Genomic DNA, 18,759 nt, shown 5'->3' on the forward strand with positions numbered 1-18,759 from the left:
ACTTTATCAGGATGCATAGTATCCTGATCATTAAATAATAAAAATCTGCCTGCTTCTATGGGAATTTAACATAGGGGTATGTATACTTATGTCCCCTGTATTTGAATAAAGAACATTTATTTATTTACAATACATTATTCATTCACAAAGAAAATTGGCATCCTTTAAGGTTGGATTTTACCTCATTTTTTAATTAAAGCATTAAGATACATTTTCAAAGCATGATTCTTCTTTTTAGTCAACTTAAGCATGGGCATGTAAACTTATGAGCACCACTGTATGATTACAAAGTACAACATCAAGTCAACAAGAAAGAAAGGGATTCTAGAAAGATGAGGGGATAAACTTACTCTTCTCTTACTGGAGAAGGTGGGACCACCGTTTCATTCTCTTGAGTTGCGTCTTCTAAACTAGATCTGTTTAAAAAGAATTTTAAAAAATTGCAGATCATAGTAAATAATCAATATAAAACAGCACCAATAGAGGTAAGGATTAAATGTAATAGAAGCCTAACTAAATTGCGGAGGAGACACTTACGTCATGGGGTTAGACAGCGGTAGATAACGGATAAGGTCCCTCATGGTCATTTTGGCAGGATCTAGGGTATATTCCTTTACACGTGCCTTAGCCCTCTTGATTTTCTGCAACATTAATTAATACACTTTTTAAATAAATTAATTGAAAATATAGTGTACATTATTTATCTAATTATTACGTTACTAAATTTAGAAAGTGGAGAGGAAGAGAATGAGAATGTATGCTTAGTGAAAATCTGAGCTTACCTTTTCTTTGTGCATCTCCTGTTTAAGCAACTCTCTGAGTTTTTGGGCCTTTGCTATTCTTTGTAAGTCTGATGGGTCATTCAGGAGTCTACTCAAGGAGAACGCTGGTTGTGACAGTGAGAGGCCAGTCTTAGATGACACTAGATTCTTGGCTTTCTCCGATATCGCAATAGCTTCTTTGTCTGGGAGAGAGGGGGGGACTTTATTTGGTAGTCTTGAAGGAACTTCTTCAACTTGACTGCCTGAATTGCTTTCCAATTCTTTGCCACTGTCTGTCGGTAGATGGATTTGCTCTAGAAAGTCCTTATTAGGAACAGCTGAATGTTCTGAACTGTCAGAAGGGGGGATGATGGGTTTAGGTTGCGTTTTGGGTTGCTTGCTCTCTTCTGAAGGCCTCCGTCGCCTTGGGGACAGGAGTCTCTGAGGGGATGCTATAGTCCCAGATTGGGTGGACTTAGTTGGTTTGTCAAGGTCTGAGGCAGGGATTTCAATAGGAGTTTCAGAGACTGCCTTGAAAGGGGATTTTGGAGTTCGAGCAAGGGGGGTGGGGCGACCTGGGGCCACTTTAGGCTTAATGGAAAACCGCTTTCTTCTCTGGACTGCTGCTGAGGAGCTGGTACCTTCTCCATTTTGGTCATTACCATCCCTAAACAATATAGAACAGTTTTTATATTTTTGTTATACATAATAAAAGTAGTTGTCATTGCCAGTAATGTCATTTAGTGGCTGTCACTCACCCTGGGGGTGCAGGTTTTTCTGATGGGGTCACAACAGACTTGTTATCTGTCACAACAGCAGTAGTAGTTGTAGTAGTAGTGCTGCTCTCACTGACATCTTTGGGGGTCTCACTGGCCTCCTGATTTGTTGAAGGGGCTTCCTGAGACGCTGCTGCTGTTCTCCCTGCCGTAACAACATTAGGCCGAATACTAAATCTTGACCGGCGAAACATTTTGACCTGCAAACACACAAAGTCAAAGCTGCATCAGTATTCCAACAACAAAACCTGACAACCAGCTGCAAGTGAAATATAACTTTGTTTTAAAGTACTCAGGTTCTGTAAAAACAGCAGGGGTATGACCTACATGTTTTACATAGTACAACTGACACACGTAAACAGATTTGACTGCATCAACAATTTAATCTTTTTTTTCTCCAATTTAGGTATTTGCAGAAAATTTACTACCCGGTAGAACGCAAAACAAAAACACACAAATATTCTCCCAGAATGCATATTGACAAGAAGTACAATTGTGTTTTCACATACAACAACATTTCAATGCAAAGAGCCAAACTGACTTGCTAAACTCTTATTTTTAAGCATAAAATGATGTCCTTTACATAAAGAGTGCAAAACTTAATCATATGAACGGTTCTCAGAATACAGACACCTCATATCTTAACAGCACAAGTTTTACTGTTCAATATTACTAAGCATTCAGATCACTGAACCAATGCATCATGTGTTCAACATAATGGCTTATTACTTCACTGCCACTTGGAAGAAAAATAAATGCAATTGTTATCCTTTTATTGCTTTCAGAATGTTGCTGTGTCGAGTACTGCAGGAGTAGAAATTGTGGTTTAATGTTAGGCCTATATGTTCTTCAACGTCACGGTAGAGACTGCATGGTTTAACCTTTCTGCTCCACGACCTGTAGTTTACTGTATTTTAACTTTTGGTGTCTTGGAAATTTAAAAAAATATATACACTTTGTATTCAACACAGAACAGAAAATGTAAACTGATGTCCTGAAATACGGTCCCAATAATCATTTTGCCTTTTATGGATGTAGTATGTAGTGTAAAGCCTACATTATCAAGATTACCATTTAGCATTAAAATACAGGCGTCTGCGAAAACGTGCACATTTCAGTCTGGTTGCCATATGTATCTTCTTGGGAGAATGGCAACCGCAGACTTGTTTTGATGAGAATTACTGCTTATTTGACAATGACCATTTTAATCGTAACATTATGTTCTGCGACATAGTGCTTAACGTTAGCAATGCGGCTACCTAGTGCTGTACGACTAACGTTAGCAAGAATACCTTCTTTTTTGCAAAATAGCTACATTTGTGCTACCCTTAGCTATTTTTGAACTGACAGGACTAGTGACGTTAACAGTTGAGAAGCTGTTACATATGGACGTATAAGAAAATAGTACCAGCGTTGTAATAAGCAAACACCTTAACACACCTAAAACACATTTAAGACATACAAAAGCTTCAATAGTTGACTAAATAAGCCGGAAATTGCATAAAGCTGGGCTTAAACTCGCCTGCTAACACTTTTAGGATGCGAGTCTTGCCAACTTGGACCGTCCTATTATTGTTAATGTTCAGAACCTGAGGCAGCTACATTTATAAATGCATTGCGTCTACATGTTATTTACCTTGTAACAACGTACCTGTTCGAAAATATGTCGTTTGATAGGAGAAATTATCTTTCATTTATCGACGACGGATGGGGAGTAGCGGACCCCATGCACACACACTACACCGCCATGTTTTTTGTGACGCGATATTTTTGTGAGTGAAAGGGGTGGTGGGAAATGTAGTCAGGTCGCTGCAAAGAGCTGGCTGAGGCAAGATCATGTAACCATACATCTATCTAATAACATTTATAATTCGACTTAAGTAGAAGCACTACAGGAGCATTAGCAATAAAATGTAATTCAAATGTTAAATTATAATATATATTTTAACAATACTGATAAATTAAGACGTGAGCAGAATTTTGTGTTGTAATGTAGCTGGTCAAGGTGAAGCTTAATTGGATTACTTGACATGCTAATAGCTAGTTCTATTGATAACAATCAATCACATTTTATAAGCTGATCATGTTTTTTTATGTAAGATAAAGTAATGTCAGTTTGACATGTAGTCAAGTAAAAAATTACAGTATTTCTATGTGAATTGCAATGGAGTCATAGTATTAAGTATAAAGTAAGATCTTTCTCAAAATGCAAGTAATTTTTTTTGTTTGTTCATTATTTCCTGTGGTTTTTCCAATTAATTATTTCCTTAGTTAAACATAATCTGTCTGTTTTTTTTGTGTGGGATTGTATGCCCTATATTTTTTGATACTTAAAACTTTTACTTGGGTTTTCCCATTTTATGCTTATTTATATCTATACTTGGCTTCAGTTATGTCAAAGGTTGTACTTTTTGTTCCACAGATTTTAGAGTAAAGTTGTAAATACAATATCAAAGATGAGCTTTATTAAATATGATGCATTGTTACACATGAAACTAACATGCAAAGTAATAAAGGAGAATTTCAGTCAATTTGAACACATAGCTCTGTTGTTTGTAAATTTGGAGTGCTGTCAGTAGAAAGAAAAACAACAATTGGTGCTGTCTAAACTGAACTATTCTCCTGCTAGAGTTAGCACCCAACAGGCTTAAACAGGGCAAGTTTTAAACTGGTTTTTAGCCTCTTAACATGCTCGAGATGTCATTACGAGTGCCTACCCATGTGCAGCTGTTCCTTCCGAGTGAACACGGCGAATTTGACTGCAGTAGATGTGACAGAAAAGCGTGTTTTGACTAGTGTGGACTTTACCGGAAAACAGGAAATAAATAAAGTATGTGCACTAGCTGAATAAACACAACTTGTATGCCTTTCTTTCTATTTGGGTGCAAAATCTAGCAGGAGGATAACTGTTTTGACAGCACCGATTGTTTTCATTTTTCGCTCTACTGAGAGCAGTCCACATGTACAAAGAACAGAGCTACGTCTTAGCTCCACTTATATTAATAATTAATATTTTGACTGCACAGCTTTTCCTTGTAATTAAGATTTTTTTTCCCACTGTGGTATTGTATCTAAATATCTGATACTTCTTCCTTTTTTGAGTTTATAAACTCCATTAGGTGAAATCTTTATAGATTCGGAACTAATATCATAGACATAGCCCACTAGTATCATAGACATAGCCCATATAAAGATATACCATCTACATCTGTTTGACTGTTGAAACTCCTGCACACTAATGATTCACTAACTCTGAAGAAGGCAATGGACTTGTCAACACCTTGCAGCATTATGATTGAATTATTTTATTTCTTTAACACAGACAGTATCAGCAGGGAACATCTTTGGACGTGCTTTCTCTCACACACACCACATCTCTTTCTTCAGCAGATCAGGACATAACATTTACTTCTAAATCAGTGGTCTTCAGAAATAAGGGAACTACTGATTGGATAGAAAAAACAGCATCAGAGGTGGAGGTGTAAAAAAAAATGGTGGGTCAGGAACAACAGTTAGAAAAGTTCATCATTTGGATTGTCTTGCGCACGTTTTAGCAGCTTGTCCCAAAGATGTTATTTGATGTGAAGATCTCCATTTGTTCCATTTCAACTGTGAGGGCAGAGAAAGGAAAACAGAAAAGTTAATAAAAAAAAAAAAAAAATTATAGTAATTAGCCTGTTTAGAAGAAGTCAGTAAAGTAATATACAAACATGAACACATACTTATGGACAAAGCTTTGGTCAAGCAAAGGGATTTCCAAAAGGATCCCCAAAAGCAGCGGTTGAACCAGAAGTCTGACCAACAGCAGCAGTCTGCTGTAAGATTGAGAAAAAAGGCCACAAATTACAAATGATTACTGTGACTCTGGATATGGCGTAATTATGTGTCTGTGTGAATTGCTGTACCATGGCTACCGGTGGCACTCCGAAAAGACTGGAATCTGGGGCTCCGAATGCTTGATCAAACAAGTCCTGATTGGGGCCTTGTCTTTGTGCAGGTGCCGAATTGTTTGCGATGGGAGCAGAAGAGAAGGCAGCATCGAGGAGGCCAGGGTTAAAGCATGGACCTGGGGCCGCAGCTAGAGCAGGAGCTGGTTTATTAACATCTAAACAGGCACATTACGACAGAGGATACAGTTAGCGGCAAATCTCACAGTCACATATACGTCAACTTGCATAATTGTGGTTGGTTTACCGTTAACACCTCCTGACATTTGATTGATATCAAAGTCATCATGATCTGCATTATCTTGAGCCAGGCCCACTTTACTGGAAAAGTACTGATCAAATGCCCCGGCTTCATTGCTGTTGGGTGCTGGAGCCGAGTTGGACACCAGCTCCCCTTTCCTCGCTGGGATGGCAGGGGGTTTGACAATCTGGAAGTCCTTGAACATGTCCTTTCCAGTCTTCTTCTCTCTATCTCCAAGAGGGTCCAAAGCTGTGAAAGCACTGTTCTCCACCTTTGGAGGGGCCTCCTTAACAGGTGGCCTAGGAGGGGGGCGTGACGGACCTTGCTGGTCAACCATTCCAGGGAACTGGCCAGTCTGGAAAGGATTAGTCATGGCGGGCTGACCCCAACCTGGAGCACCAAACGGACCAGCTGGTGGAGACTGGACCCAGTTGAGATGGGGTGGAGACAAGGGCGCAGAACTGTACTGAGGGGGGACCGGCTGGCCCCAGGCTGTGGGCGGTATAGGAAGGCCACCAAAGGCAGATGGCTGTGGGTAGGTGGGCCTAGGGGCGGGAGAGGTCACTCCTGGCATGGGGAACATGGAAGGTGCAGCGACGGAGGCTCCCCACACTCCAGCAGGAGGGATACCTGTGCTGGCTGGAGGACCTAACTGAAGATTCCCTGAATTTAAAGAAAAAGGAATATGAAAGTGGGAATTGAATGTAAAGCCTCAACAAAATTGTAATATCTGGATAAGTCACAAAGTTCCCCTTCTGTGTATTACCCAGAGCAGCTATGGAAGAGGAAGTGTTGGCAGGTGTACTGTTGAAAAGGTCCCCTGAGGCAGATGACCCTTCAGAATGACCAGGAGCAGCAAATAGCTCTGCTCCAAACAGGTCACTTGCTGTGGACTAGTCAACAAAAATAAAACAAAAATATACAATATACAATAAATATATATTAGTGTATTGTTGCACCTTTTGACATAAATGTATACATGATAACTCTATAAATAAACTACACAGTACTTAGAAATTACACCAACCTTTAACAATTCTTTGCTATAGTTATGTAGCCAGACATACTTACTACAGTATTACATTAACAGATATGCATGCTTTGCCACTTACCAGTGCTTTTATCACTGAAGCATGGTGTTAGAAAATAGATTTAGAGCAGCGATGACAAAAAGGTACAGTCGATTGTTCAGCAGCACAGTCAAAGTGCCATTTATGCAAGCTAGTTAGAGAAGTATGTGACCAACAGTGCATGCATGAAGACAGCATGGATACAGACAACAGGCCCTTAACCAACAGCACCCTCTGGTATTTCCTGTAAGACACCTGTGTAAAACCTACACGCTAAGAAAGGGAGATGTTAGCAACCTAATTATGCTCTGGAAAATGTGCATTAAACCCATTTAAAAAGGCATCACGCATGCAACTCTACTATGATTCATCTAGCAATGGAATTTCACCTTTGCGCTCCTTCGACCTCGTCCAGACTTAGAGCTCTGCGGAGGCGGGCTTATGACAACTGAATCCTTGCTATTAGTCACTGGGAGTTGTGGGTGATGGGTTATGCCATCAGAGACAGGGGCGGTTTTCAAAGAGGAGTCAAGAAACGGGTTATTGGTTGAGAGAATTGTTCCAGATTCATTCCCGTCCATCATGGTAATCGTGTTGCCCTGAGTTATTTTGCCCCCTAGTGGCCACTGTCCGTTACTGAGAGCGAGGATCATGGTCTTACTGGATAAGTCATTTATCTGCTGACCGAGGTGTTCAGAGTATCCATCCAAACCACCGTTAATAATTGTCTTACAACTGTTGCCAGCAGTGCTGTTTAGGTGATTAGTGGTGCTGAGGGAGATCTGTGAATTATCGGGTTCCGACCAAGTGGGTGATTTAGAAAGGGGGTCGTCTCTGAAAGGGTCACTGTCTGGGGTTGGAAAGTAGCCAAATGTTGAGGAAAAAGGATTCTCTGTCTGGGGAGATGCCCTACGGTCAGGGGCACAGGAAGTTACAAAGGAGGTTCCCTTTATGCAATTCTGATTGCTGTCAACTTCAGCAGAAAAGTCCAGCAAGAGAATATCATTAGAGCCCTGGTTAACATGAGAGGGACAGTGGGAGAAAAAAAAAAAAAAATAAATAAAGATTTATGAATCAGTTCTGCAGAAGGAGACAAACATGTGTTAACAAAATGAAAAATGAATCACATGGTGTAAAAAGACCATTTAAAGCTGCTACCTGTAGAATATTGACCTCAAAATCAATGTCATATTAAACTTCCTGGTGAAGTAAAGTCTACAGTCCATATTCCAACTTGAAAAATGAAGTTGTTTCTTACGTGCCAGGGACAGCAGCAAGGCACATAAGTATGCATTAGTCAGCACTAGCTCGTTGACATGGATCTCAGCTAGTGAATTGGCCCAGCTGGTAGTAAAACACTACCAATATAACATTACCAGTATAACACTCCAGGTGTCACCAAAGCCCACCTAAATGTCTCTTTTATAGATTCTACTTGTAGCAGCTTTAAAAGGTTTGATGAACAACAATAGCCGCTTTCCGACCGGAGGGATTTTTGCAGTTCTTAAAACATAACGCCATGTTCCAACTGGACCAATTTGGGGATTATTAAGTTCCTCTGTCCGCAGTTCCTGTAACTCATTAAGCTCCTACTTCAGGGCAGGGTCTTTTCCCTTCTGACCTAGGTCTACGTTGATTGGTCCAACTTATAAGTCACACCCCACATAGCGCGCCATCTATAGAAGCCACGCCGTCTGTTTTGACTACTTGAATAATTACTTGACTACGTGAACTACAACGAAAATGGACAGAATTCAGAAATCTAAAAAGTTGACTGATGCGAAGGATCATTTTGCGTTGGAGCCTGTGTTTCTCTGTTAAGTACTTCAGCCTAGTCTTTAAAACTCCGTCATTCGAACTCCGTTATGAGGATCAACAGGCACACCAGGAACATTCCGATGGCCTTCTCCATGCTGGCTTCTTGTTGTATATGGCGGTAAAGTAGACTGCGTAAACCCCGCCCACTCTGGCGACAATTTGATTTTGCCTTGCAGCTCGGTCTAGAAACCTGCACTTTTAATTGTCCTGCTTCAGTTCACAATTTTGCGGGAAGCTATCACAATCTGGCTCATCTACCCGGCGCTCTAATGGCGGGTTTAACCTAATGACAATACAGAAGCGACCAAGCAGCTTCTTGTTTGCATTCAACATAGCGGCAACACCAAACGCCAGCAAAGCGCAGCAACCTGTTGATTTACGTCACCCGGATTGTTGGTCTGATTGGTTGAAGGACTATCCAATTGCGTACAGAGTTGTTTAAACTATGCCCATTGGTCACGCTTCTTGTGCAGAGAAAATACAGAGCAGACTCCCCAGACCAATGCTCAATTTCAAATCTATCTATTCTACTCTATAGAGCTTGGCTTGGTCTGGTGATAGCCAGACTAGCGCTAAAGTCAAGTGACAACGCTATAAATACCCTTGCCGTGCTTGCGTCACTCCCTTATCCCTCATACAAGTTCCTATAGCCCCTGGGCCAGTTCAAATGCAACAACCGGTTTTGGTGGAGAGTAGTTAGTAGAACGGTTTAGAAGTGGACTGTTCCTATAACTACGTTCCTGTAACTCCTTGGTCGGAAAGCAGCTAATGAGATTGGTAAACAAGAAGCTCAAACTCAATTCTTAAAAAGATCCTTTTGAAATCAAAAACTTTAAAAATGTATTAAAAAAATAAAATTTGATTAAACACAAAAATGGAGACCTTTTTAGAATTGAGTTCACACAAAGAATGATCTGGGAGGAGCTGAGAGGATTTCTTTTTCTAAATCCCATATTAGAATCATGTTTGACAAGAGGCAGCATGTAGCAAGTTATATTGTTATGAATTCATCATTATTACTATTTTCCGGATTCAAAACATCTTACCATTAAAAGAAAAGGTTTGGATAAGCCTTCAACAGTCTTTGAACATTATATTATGCATTATAAAAGTATACTACTGTAAAATATCTAGCTACACTTCATTGACTAAGTTGACTTCCATGATGTTGCCAGGATAGAGGGGACATTTAATGGCACCACACTTACATTTGGAGCCTGGATGTCTGGAGGGGTTGACATGGCTCCAAACAGGTCGAGCTGCTCCACTGGCTGGATGTCAAAGAGAAAAAGAAACATACTGTATTTATCCAGCTACTATAAATTAACAGTATGCTATTTTAATGTTAAGCAGCACAACACAACAGAGCAGAAACACTTACTTGAGCAGTTTTCACTTGACCGTCCGTACCTAGCAAGGCACCACCTCCATTCTGGAAACAAGGTAGAAAAGTAAAAGGTTAAGGAAGGAGTTAGAGAAGCCGTTTAGAGAAAACAAGCGCTTCCAAGTTGCTTACCTCAACTACAGTGCTGCCATTTTCCCCCTGCAAACAGAAGTCGACTGTTAAAGATTATCCTTAATTTCTTAATTCAATGAGGCATGTGTCATTTTGCATCATTTCAATGGAATGTCTAAAGATGGGATTTATTGAAAGAACACAAAGAGGCAGTGTTGACATTCCAGAGGTACAGTGTGTACAGTATATACCCCGTCAGCCGTGCCAGATGACCACACCAAAACGCTTTTCTTTCAGGAAGAAAATGGTTACGCTGTCCAACTTTTGAAAAAAATTAATAAAAAACACTTTTTCCAGTTAAAAGTCAACTTTTTCTGAAGCAGTTACCTTCTGTGAGGCCTCTGCCTCTTTCTTCTTCAGGTTGAAGATGACCTGGAAGAGGTCTTTTAGATCAACGACCAGGGGCTCTGCCTGTATGGTGACAGAGAGACACTGCCATTGTTGATCATTTGTCTTTGTTGTTCGTGCAGTTCTTGTTGGCGGGTGTCGATGTGTGGGTTTGCGTGTCTGTTTATGTGGGAGCGTTACCTGCTGTGCAGTCTTTATGGCGAAGAACTGATGCTGCCCTTCTGCTCCGCACACATATCCAAACGCCCTGTTGTCTGTTACATCTCTGGCGATGAAGGAGATCTTATTCACCACATGCTCATGTTCAATCACCTAAATCATAAGGACGAAAGCTTTATTAGCCAAACCACATCGAATGGACCTAACCGTGTGACGTGACAGTAATGGAAAGAAAATGGCAGAACTCACTCCCGATTTCTCATCAATGATCTTGATTCCCGACATGGTAATGTTGACCCAGATCCTCTGTTTGTGTTTGCCTTGGGTCCGGGCAGCTACTGCCATACCCTGGTGGCAGATAAATAATACATGACAATCTGATTTTCTATCTTTTGTAACTTGATTATGGGAAAAAAATCATAACAATTATTTTTTGGTCAATATTTAAGTCAGGATTATATAACACAATTCCTCATTGACTTTTAGAAAGATGTTGCATTTTTTTTAAGTTAACATATTCATAGTGAAAACATCTTGAACTGGGACATTTCCTTTCATACTTTTCCATTCAGAACACAAGATCAAGAGTTTACTTGTAAAATATAATTTGCAATAGAATCGTTTTTTTAAACTGATCTTATTCACTGTCATTAGGAGCCAAAATAGTCGAAGAGATTAATTGCACAGCCCTATTTTGTGAGTAAGCACAACATTACTTGTGATTCAAAGCTACCATTTTATAAGTTTGTGCACACTGTCGCCTTTTGCAGTGGGACCTGTCCCAGCCGTAAATGTGTCTATGATACCCACCCAATTCACAAAGATGAATTATTAATAAAAAATTGCTAGCAATACAAGCATTAAAATGAGTTTGAAAGACAGCAGGGCACAGTTGGAGGTCCTATGCTGCACCTTAAGTTTCATCATGGAGTCCTGACACATCTTGTCTCCTCTGGCCTCTGGAACATCATCAATGCCAATCAGCTTGGCCTTGTACCTCACGCCATCCCCTTGAAACCTGCCCAGCAGGTACTCATCTGTCTTCTCAGGGACTGTAAAATAAATAAGGAATCAAGAACATTATGATTTCTACAAGATCAGACCCCAAAAATGTAGTCAAGCCAACGTCGAGATCCCAGCATGATCATTATCATGGCATTGCGTCTTTCGTCACTAACCTTTCTTCTTCTCTTTCTTGAATGGGACCTTGGATGTGGCCGATGTAGGGGAGGTGGGAGGGGTGTTGGTCGAGGGTGTAGATGGGGATGCGATGCTGGGATCGGGAGGGAGGGGAACGCTGTTCGCCACCTCTGCAGACATGTCGTGGAGTGAGTCTTACTGGACAAGTGGACAGTCGGGGGACAAGGCAAGCGGCAGCTCCGTGTTCAGGGGCAGCGAGTTCAACCAAACAGATGACTCTTAACACCCACACATGCTTTCCTTCCTGGAGCAAAAAAAGTGAAGTGGGACCATGCGTGTGGTGAGAGACAAAACAGGAGGAGATGAAAAAGTCAATCCACACTCTTTCTTGGTGAAACTGCAAACAAAATATTGGACTATAAACGTTTAAATGGAGTGCTGAAAAAAAAAAAAAAAAGCTGCTGAAAAGATTTTTTTGCATATCATAAAGAATCAAATATGTTCCACAGTTAACATTTATAACCACAGAAACACCCTTGAGACACAGAAGCATAACCAAACATATGACCCATAAAACATAATGGTTCTATAAGGACGAGAACTCGAACACACACACACACAAAGTTGTTTAGCCCTGTAAAAGAGTGAATTATCCTAACTACAATGAAGGTCCTGCACACAGTCCCCTCTTTACAAATATATTGTTCTCCTGCCAACAAACCAGATATTAAATTTAGGATGGATAGGTAGTTAGATACCACTAGAACTGCACAGATGGACGAAGAAAGACATTTTGTAAGTGTACTGTCACAGCATGTGATTTGTTGTCACACCCATTAAAATGCCATCAAAAATCAACATCCTGTGCCAACTGCGGCTCAGAAGCAACATCATATGTATTAGCACGTCGACAACAACATAATTAGCAATTTGCCTGCCAACACGCTAACCAGTAATGAATAGCTCTTCACTTACTGTGCAGGAAACAAGGCAATATCACATGAGGCCAGAAACAACATCACAGGGGACAGTAGCGAAGCGGATGCCACAGCAGCCGAGATTCACCTACATCTCCTCAACTAACACACTTCTTTACCACCATATAGTCACTTAATGAATCCAACAATCACAACAAAGTAGCAACAACAGCAGCAACAACAACCATTCAGACATACAAAAAGGCCATTAAGTACTCCTGCTCTGCACGACCGTTGGGATACAACCAACACAAACATGGCTGTGCGTGGGACATACAGTACATACCTTTCGGAAAGAGTACCAGAGGCTACACTGGCTTTACTCAACAGTGTAAAGAGGCTGTGTATTGTAGGACAGACCAAAGGTTGAAAATGGGCAAAGGTTGAGCAATTACCTGAGGTTAATCTTACGCTAGCAGAGCAAAAGATCTTGTGATGCCCTGCAAAGTAACTACAAACGGAAATTGCAGCTTTTTGGAAATGGAATGATCATTTACCCAGAGTGTTCTCAAGCGACTGAAAACCCTACACTTTATATACTGATGGTGGGATCAGTCACATGATCCCCACAAAACTGTCCAAAAATCCCCCCCCCCCCCAAAAAATAAAAATAAAAAACTGAGTCATTAGTTTCCATTTTAAGACAGTAAGCAGGTATTGTGTATGATGAAATAAATCAGGCAGGTCCTTTGTTTGACCCATAAAGGAAATGAGAGCCATTCAGGATGAGATAACAGATAGGAACGTTCAGGTCACGGAGCGTGTTCAAGGTTTGTGTTACCTCTCAATCATATCACCTTGACCATAACAGAGACTGACACATGTAGCCTATACAGATATTCAATTTAAAAATATATATATATATATATATATATATATATAAATATAAAACAAATACGGCTATTCAAAATAGAAGTAAAGAGTATTTTTTTCTTATTCAAGACATGATTTGAATTGTTGTTGGGATGAGGGTTGCACCACAAGAGCTACTGTGCTGTGCAGCTGTAAAACAATAAAAACTTCCTTTCATCCACCAGTACTAGGGCTGATATAAGAAAAATATATGATTGTAATTATTTTGACTGATATTGCGATAGGATTCAAAATATTGGAGGGAATGATCATTTTATATCATTCTTCTCATTTTCATTGAGAAAGAAAAAAAAAAAAAACATGGGACAAAATTAAAATGATTATAGTGGGATTTTTGCAAAAGGATCTGTACCAAACAAAGATTTTTTTTCTTTAGTCTGTAGAATAGGATTTGTAGGCCGGGACATCTCTGCAGCACCACAATAATTAATTCAGAATGATTGTACACTTATTGTGCCATTAACAAATACTGCGCCCCCCTGCGATTTGGATATTGCACTAGCACATATTGCAATTTTGATACAATTGCGATTAATTGTGCAGCCCTAACCAGTGCCAGTTTTGAAGTCAAGGAAACAAGCAGGGTGAGTAAGCCCTTGTATGTTTGGTCCGTCATGATGACGTTTAAACTCCTGCAACTGCACAGAGACACGCATGCTGCTTTTGTTGCTGTGCGAAGAACTCGTTGATGCTCCATTTACACGAGTGGGGCACATGATTGTCCAGTAAACGGTGGTGTCTGAGTCACACTAACAGGAGGACAGGCTAATAAAAAAAAAGAAAGGGTGAAATGTCAGCAGTTCATTGCAGATTTGAGATAAAAGGATTACATTTTAACAACTTACTCAAAAGGAAGTCACTATTACCAGACGAAGGATGAGAAGAAGAGCTTTTTACAGCATCCACCAGGGTCACGGCACAAATAACACTTAACCACAAAGCACAAGTGTAAATTCATATTTGTCAGCAGAATAACTGCAGTGCAAGGGCAGAAATGTCACAATCCTGGGCCGTCAGGAAACGTAAACTAGTGCACATCTGGAGGAAATCAGGGAATGACTCAGTCTGCAAGTGAATGAGATGGTGAAATAGCATAGGCCCACTATGAACACAAAGGCCATGCTAACACTTTCATACTAAATGCACTAAAACTAGGATAGGTTTATGGATAGGAGATGCAACTTAAAAACATCCTGCATCATATATTTTCTCAAGATCAAAAAAACATGTTTGTTAACCTGGTTGCAGCTTGAAGAGTGTGTTCTGGAAAGAAAACTTAAGGGGAGAAAAGTGATTTATATTGTTTGTTATCCCAACAGTTGAGACAGGAAAGGAAATGAGTACACATGAAAACATGGCGTGAAGTTTTACCTCCCACAGAGATGTGTAGGAAGGATAGTTACTAAAAAACCAATAGATGTGTAGATTTGTTTGACTGAAGAGCAACTCCCACAAGCCTGACACTAATGTTTAGCGTGGTTTTTATGGGCAAACTCAAATACCAGCATTTTTGTAACTCTACTTTAAAAATAAAAATAAAAAAAAGACTACCTGTAGTCCTTTGGTGGATTCTTAATTAATGCATGGATGGAAAATGTTACCAACACAGAGACCTACCTGTTTGAAAGCGCGCAGTAAGACGTTGAAATCCTGCTTTCGAAACCGGGATTTTTGTTCCCGTGATGCCTCCGCGGCTCCGGCACAAAATGAGTAAAAAACTAAACACAGCTTTCGGAAAACGAGCAGCAGTCAGATGTTTTCCGCTAAACTGCCGTGGACAGAAAGGAGAGCCTGCTGCAAACTCCCAGTTTAACCCTTCACTGACTGACAGACCTAACTCACTGCAGATTTTAGCTGAAATAGGGGCGGTCTCTTCACGTTTAAGAGAATATCACCATCGGTCAAATGGCCTGACGTTACTCAGTATGTAGGTCAGCAAAAATGTTGTGTAAAAAAAAAAAAATAGCTATGTTTCATTTGCTTTTTTTTTTTTTATCAAGACACTATTAAAAAAGGCTGGCCGGATATCATCCCCACTTCAACCTCTGTTTTCCTACGATTTTTGCACTTTAAACATTTTAAAATGTAGGGTTTCATCAAGACAGTATCTCATTACTACAAATAAAAAAAAAAAAGAGATTTGACATCACAAATTTAAGCAGCAAAAATACGTATTTTTATAATAACAACAGATCACACAATCATTTGTATTTGGCACATAATCATAAAATATAATGCTATTGAAGCAGTGAAATGGGATCCAGCCAGTTCCTTCATTTGTGCATTAAAAATAAGATGTGTGTGTGTGTTGCAGGGGCGTAGCACAAAATTATGGGCCCTGTAGAAAAGCATTTTCTATAGGCCCCTCCCCACATCCACAGCTGTTCATTCTAGTATCATTTTGGGCCCTCCTCACGTGAGGGCCATGGGTACTCGGTCCCCTTTTCTCCCCAGTCCGATGCCCCTGGGTCGCCGACGCCAGTAGATTGGATGTTTCACATTCAGTATTAAAACAAAAAAGTGTAAAACTTGTTTCAATGTGGACATGCCCTACCTGGGAGCTGGTCCTGAATGCTAAATCTGGGTCCATTGCTGCTTAATAAATATTCAAATAGTCCGTATGTGTCCACCAATCAAAATAATCGAAAGGGTTTTTCATAAGGCAAGGCAAGGCAGCTTTATTTGTAGCACATTTCAGCAACATCGCAATTCAAAGTGCTTTACACAGAAACAGTTAAAAACAGATAAAACACATGAATAAAAGTTAAAGTGCAGCATAAGAAATTAAACATTAAAGAAATACACAACCATTTAAAGAAAAGCAACATCAAAAAGAAAGGTGAATCTAAGTTCTGCACAACGTCTATGGAGTCCATTGCTAGCTGTCTGCGAACTTGTTCACCGAACTTGTTCCGACTTCTCTTCCTGCACCGGGCTACTGGGTATGCTTGTTTTCCTCGTTACACAATGAAAGTATCCCCACCTTTTTCTGGTAAGGTTTTGGGCTGGGAAAGCCCCCAACACGTAGCATGCGCTCCCTGTGTGGAACGTCAACGGGCTGCGTCATGTGTCTGCGCAGCCACATTAGAACGAGCTGTCATAGGCTCTCAACACGTCAATCATCGTAGCCAATGAAAAGAACGGAGCTAAGTCCCTCCTCCCAGAGCCAGCAGGCACATGCATGCGTTTTGTGAGAACAAAGATGATCCGCAATGTTTGAATGAATGTCAAAGGGCTTTATAGTCATCTAAACACTTCAGTAATGTTTTCAAAGTCACAGAAGTAAGTGACAGCATTTAGCACTGTTCACTTGGAGAGATTTTGGAGAGGTTCAGGGACACCAGTGACAACACATAGGCCTATAGAAAACTCCTTAGCAAGGCACGGTTAGGACTGAGGTCAGAAAGTGTATACAGATGTTGACAAGATTAAGATGGTAATTTGACATAGCGTGGCCTATGTCTTAGATATTGTAATTAAAAAATGACTTGTTATAGACGAGGACCAAAAACCGTTCTCAGTGTGAACTGATGTAGTGTTTTCAATCACAATGTCAGATATTAGAAGAATTTATGATTCAATTGCAGTCTTGTTTATGCATTTTGGCTTTGCAGTTAGTTTGTTATGAGCTTTTCCATTTGGGTATGGCAAATAGGTAAAAAGAAGAAGAAGCACACTGCAAAAAAGAGGTGTTAAGGGGTGCAAAAAAGGGAAATTATCTGTCCATGCCGAAAGATAATTTCACTTGACAAGCTTGCTTGATTTAAGATTACAGTGTAAAGTTGAACACTTAAAATAAGAATTCACTCTTAAAACAAGATAAATGATCTAACACTTCTAAATCTAAATGTGTTTATCTTGGTAAGAACCAAATAATTTGCATTGTAATGTCAAAAAAAAAAAAGAAATTGGCAAAAATAGCAAAAAATCGCCTTTTCATTTTGAATTATTATATTCAATACAGCATATATTTCAGTATGGCTCTTGTGTAAGGGGGCAGATACCTTGTTGCTCAACATATGTGTTAACCAGAAAACCATTAATACATCCCACCGTTCCTCAACATGGTGGGTCTGGGTCCACAGTATTGGATGACTTTAAAATTAAAAAAGCTCATTCATATCATCTAAATGTTATGTACACTGAGGAGTACATATTCAAAGTGTAGACGGAGTGAGGGGAAAGAAGAGTCCAAACCAGAGAGGAAAGCTCCACTGTTGCTAACACAGCACATTTTTTGAAAGACCAAGCTCTACATTTCCTTTGCCATGCACTAGTGTTATTGCAATTACCGTCAGCTGATGGCTGAAAATGGGTTAGTATAAATGTCTATTTTGCTTTTTGATACCATGTTGGGATTCAGACGTGTAATGACCGTTTTTATATTTGCTTTTCTAAGCACTGAGTGCCAGTTATGATGTTCCCAGGAAGAAAATCCTCAAGTCACACAGGAAATGTTTTGTTCCATGTTTGCAGAAGCATTAATAGATGTTTATTTTGGATAATTAAAAGAAGAACCGAGGGGTTAGTTAAAGCAGGGACAGCCCCAGTGAAAAAGACAAAGATGCTTCTTCAACAGAAAAACCAAAGAAATAGAAACAAATTATTGGGAAAAGAGATTGACCATCTGTATAGCTAACTACAACATCAACAGTGAGACATGCACTAACATGAGAAGTGATGTCCGTGTAGCTTTTTCCAATAGAATGGTTGCTTTTACTTCTGTAAACGTGTGTTTTTCTAAATATAGACAGCCATTACCTAACAATGAATTATAATTGAAATAGCAGACAACGTTTAAATGACTGATGGTGACCTAAAAACCAGAAACATCCCACAGCACAGCTCAGCTGATGGCCTAACAACACTATTGGTTTTATGATAACGTTACTGTTAGCTTATTGATTTAACAATAAAAAGTGTTCCCTACATGCTGATGAATTCCAATCCATTGGTGTGTATAGGAAGTGGTGTTGGAGCAGCATGAGAGCGTCCGTATTCATTTTCACATTCTTTAAGAAATCTCGACATTTCTGCACTCACAATCAAAACTAGCAGCATGGTCAGACACTCCTTGGGGATGAGATGTGGTTCCCACCCGATTGTAAAGCGTCCTTGGGTTTGTGAAAGGTG

At 39.9% G+C, this 18,759-nt stretch overlaps 2 protein-coding genes and 1 long non-coding RNA gene across 13 annotated transcripts in view; all 3 read right to left on the reverse strand.

The window, feature by feature from the left end:
• The window catches only part of zgc:162472 (transcription factor TFIIIB component B'' homolog), a 17,119-nt gene extending 13,826 nt beyond the window's left edge, over positions 1 to 3,293 (reverse strand). For all 5 annotated transcript variants that reach the window (XM_032539506.1, XM_032539505.1, XM_032539504.1 and 2 more), the window contains exons 1-5: positions 3,189 to 3,293; positions 1,520 to 1,737; positions 783 to 1,428; positions 538 to 641; positions 351 to 416 (exon numbers count right to left, since the gene is read on the reverse strand). In XM_032539506.1, the coding sequence (XP_032395397.1) occupies positions 351 to 416; positions 538 to 641; positions 783 to 1,428; positions 1,520 to 1,731 (1,028 nt within the window). In that variant the 5' untranslated portion in view covers positions 1,732 to 1,737; positions 3,189 to 3,293. The remainder of the gene's footprint in view (positions 1 to 350; positions 417 to 537; positions 642 to 782; positions 1,429 to 1,519; positions 1,738 to 3,188) is intronic.
• A 1,525-nt stretch (positions 3,294 to 4,818) lies between these two features.
• Positions 4,819 to 15,491, reverse strand: dab2 (DAB adaptor protein 2). 7 transcript variants are annotated; one of them, XM_032539519.1, is made up of 15 exons: positions 15,244 to 15,491; positions 11,815 to 12,080; positions 11,549 to 11,688; positions 10,886 to 10,984; positions 10,658 to 10,789; positions 10,457 to 10,540; positions 10,130 to 10,156; positions 9,995 to 10,045; positions 9,822 to 9,884; positions 7,185 to 7,808; positions 6,492 to 6,618; positions 5,732 to 6,388; positions 5,443 to 5,642; positions 5,260 to 5,352; positions 4,819 to 5,146 (listed from the first exon to the last, which is right to left on the reverse strand). In XM_032539519.1, the coding sequence occupies exons 2-14, from the start codon at positions 11,954 to 11,956 to the stop codon at positions 5,278 to 5,280; spliced, it is 2,421 nt and encodes an 806-aa protein (XP_032395410.1). In that variant the 5' UTR covers positions 11,957 to 12,080; positions 15,244 to 15,491; the 3' UTR covers positions 4,819 to 5,146; positions 5,260 to 5,277. The 7 variants fall into 7 exon arrangements, with proteins under 7 accessions (XP_032395410.1, XP_032395415.1, XP_032395414.1 ...); XM_032539524.1 differs by having other exon boundaries at positions 5,260 to 5,349; positions 11,815 to 12,076; positions 15,232 to 15,453; XM_032539523.1 differs by having other exon boundaries at positions 5,256 to 5,352; positions 11,815 to 12,076; positions 15,232 to 15,453.
• Positions 15,492 to 17,401: 1,910 nt separating this feature from the next.
• LOC116704233 (uncharacterized) overlaps positions 17,402 to 18,759 on the reverse strand; it is a 15,319-nt gene continuing 13,961 nt past the window's right edge. Inside the window, exon 3 of the long non-coding RNA XR_004335623.1 lies at positions 17,402 to 17,415. This is a non-coding gene — a long non-coding RNA (uncharacterized LOC116704233). The remainder of the gene's footprint in view (positions 17,416 to 18,759) is intronic.

This window comes from Etheostoma spectabile, chromosome 16, assembly GCF_008692095.1.
Source record: "Etheostoma spectabile isolate EspeVRDwgs_2016 chromosome 16, UIUC_Espe_1.0, whole genome shotgun sequence".
Taxonomy (NCBI): Eukaryota; Metazoa; Chordata; class Actinopteri; order Perciformes; family Percidae; genus Etheostoma; species Etheostoma spectabile.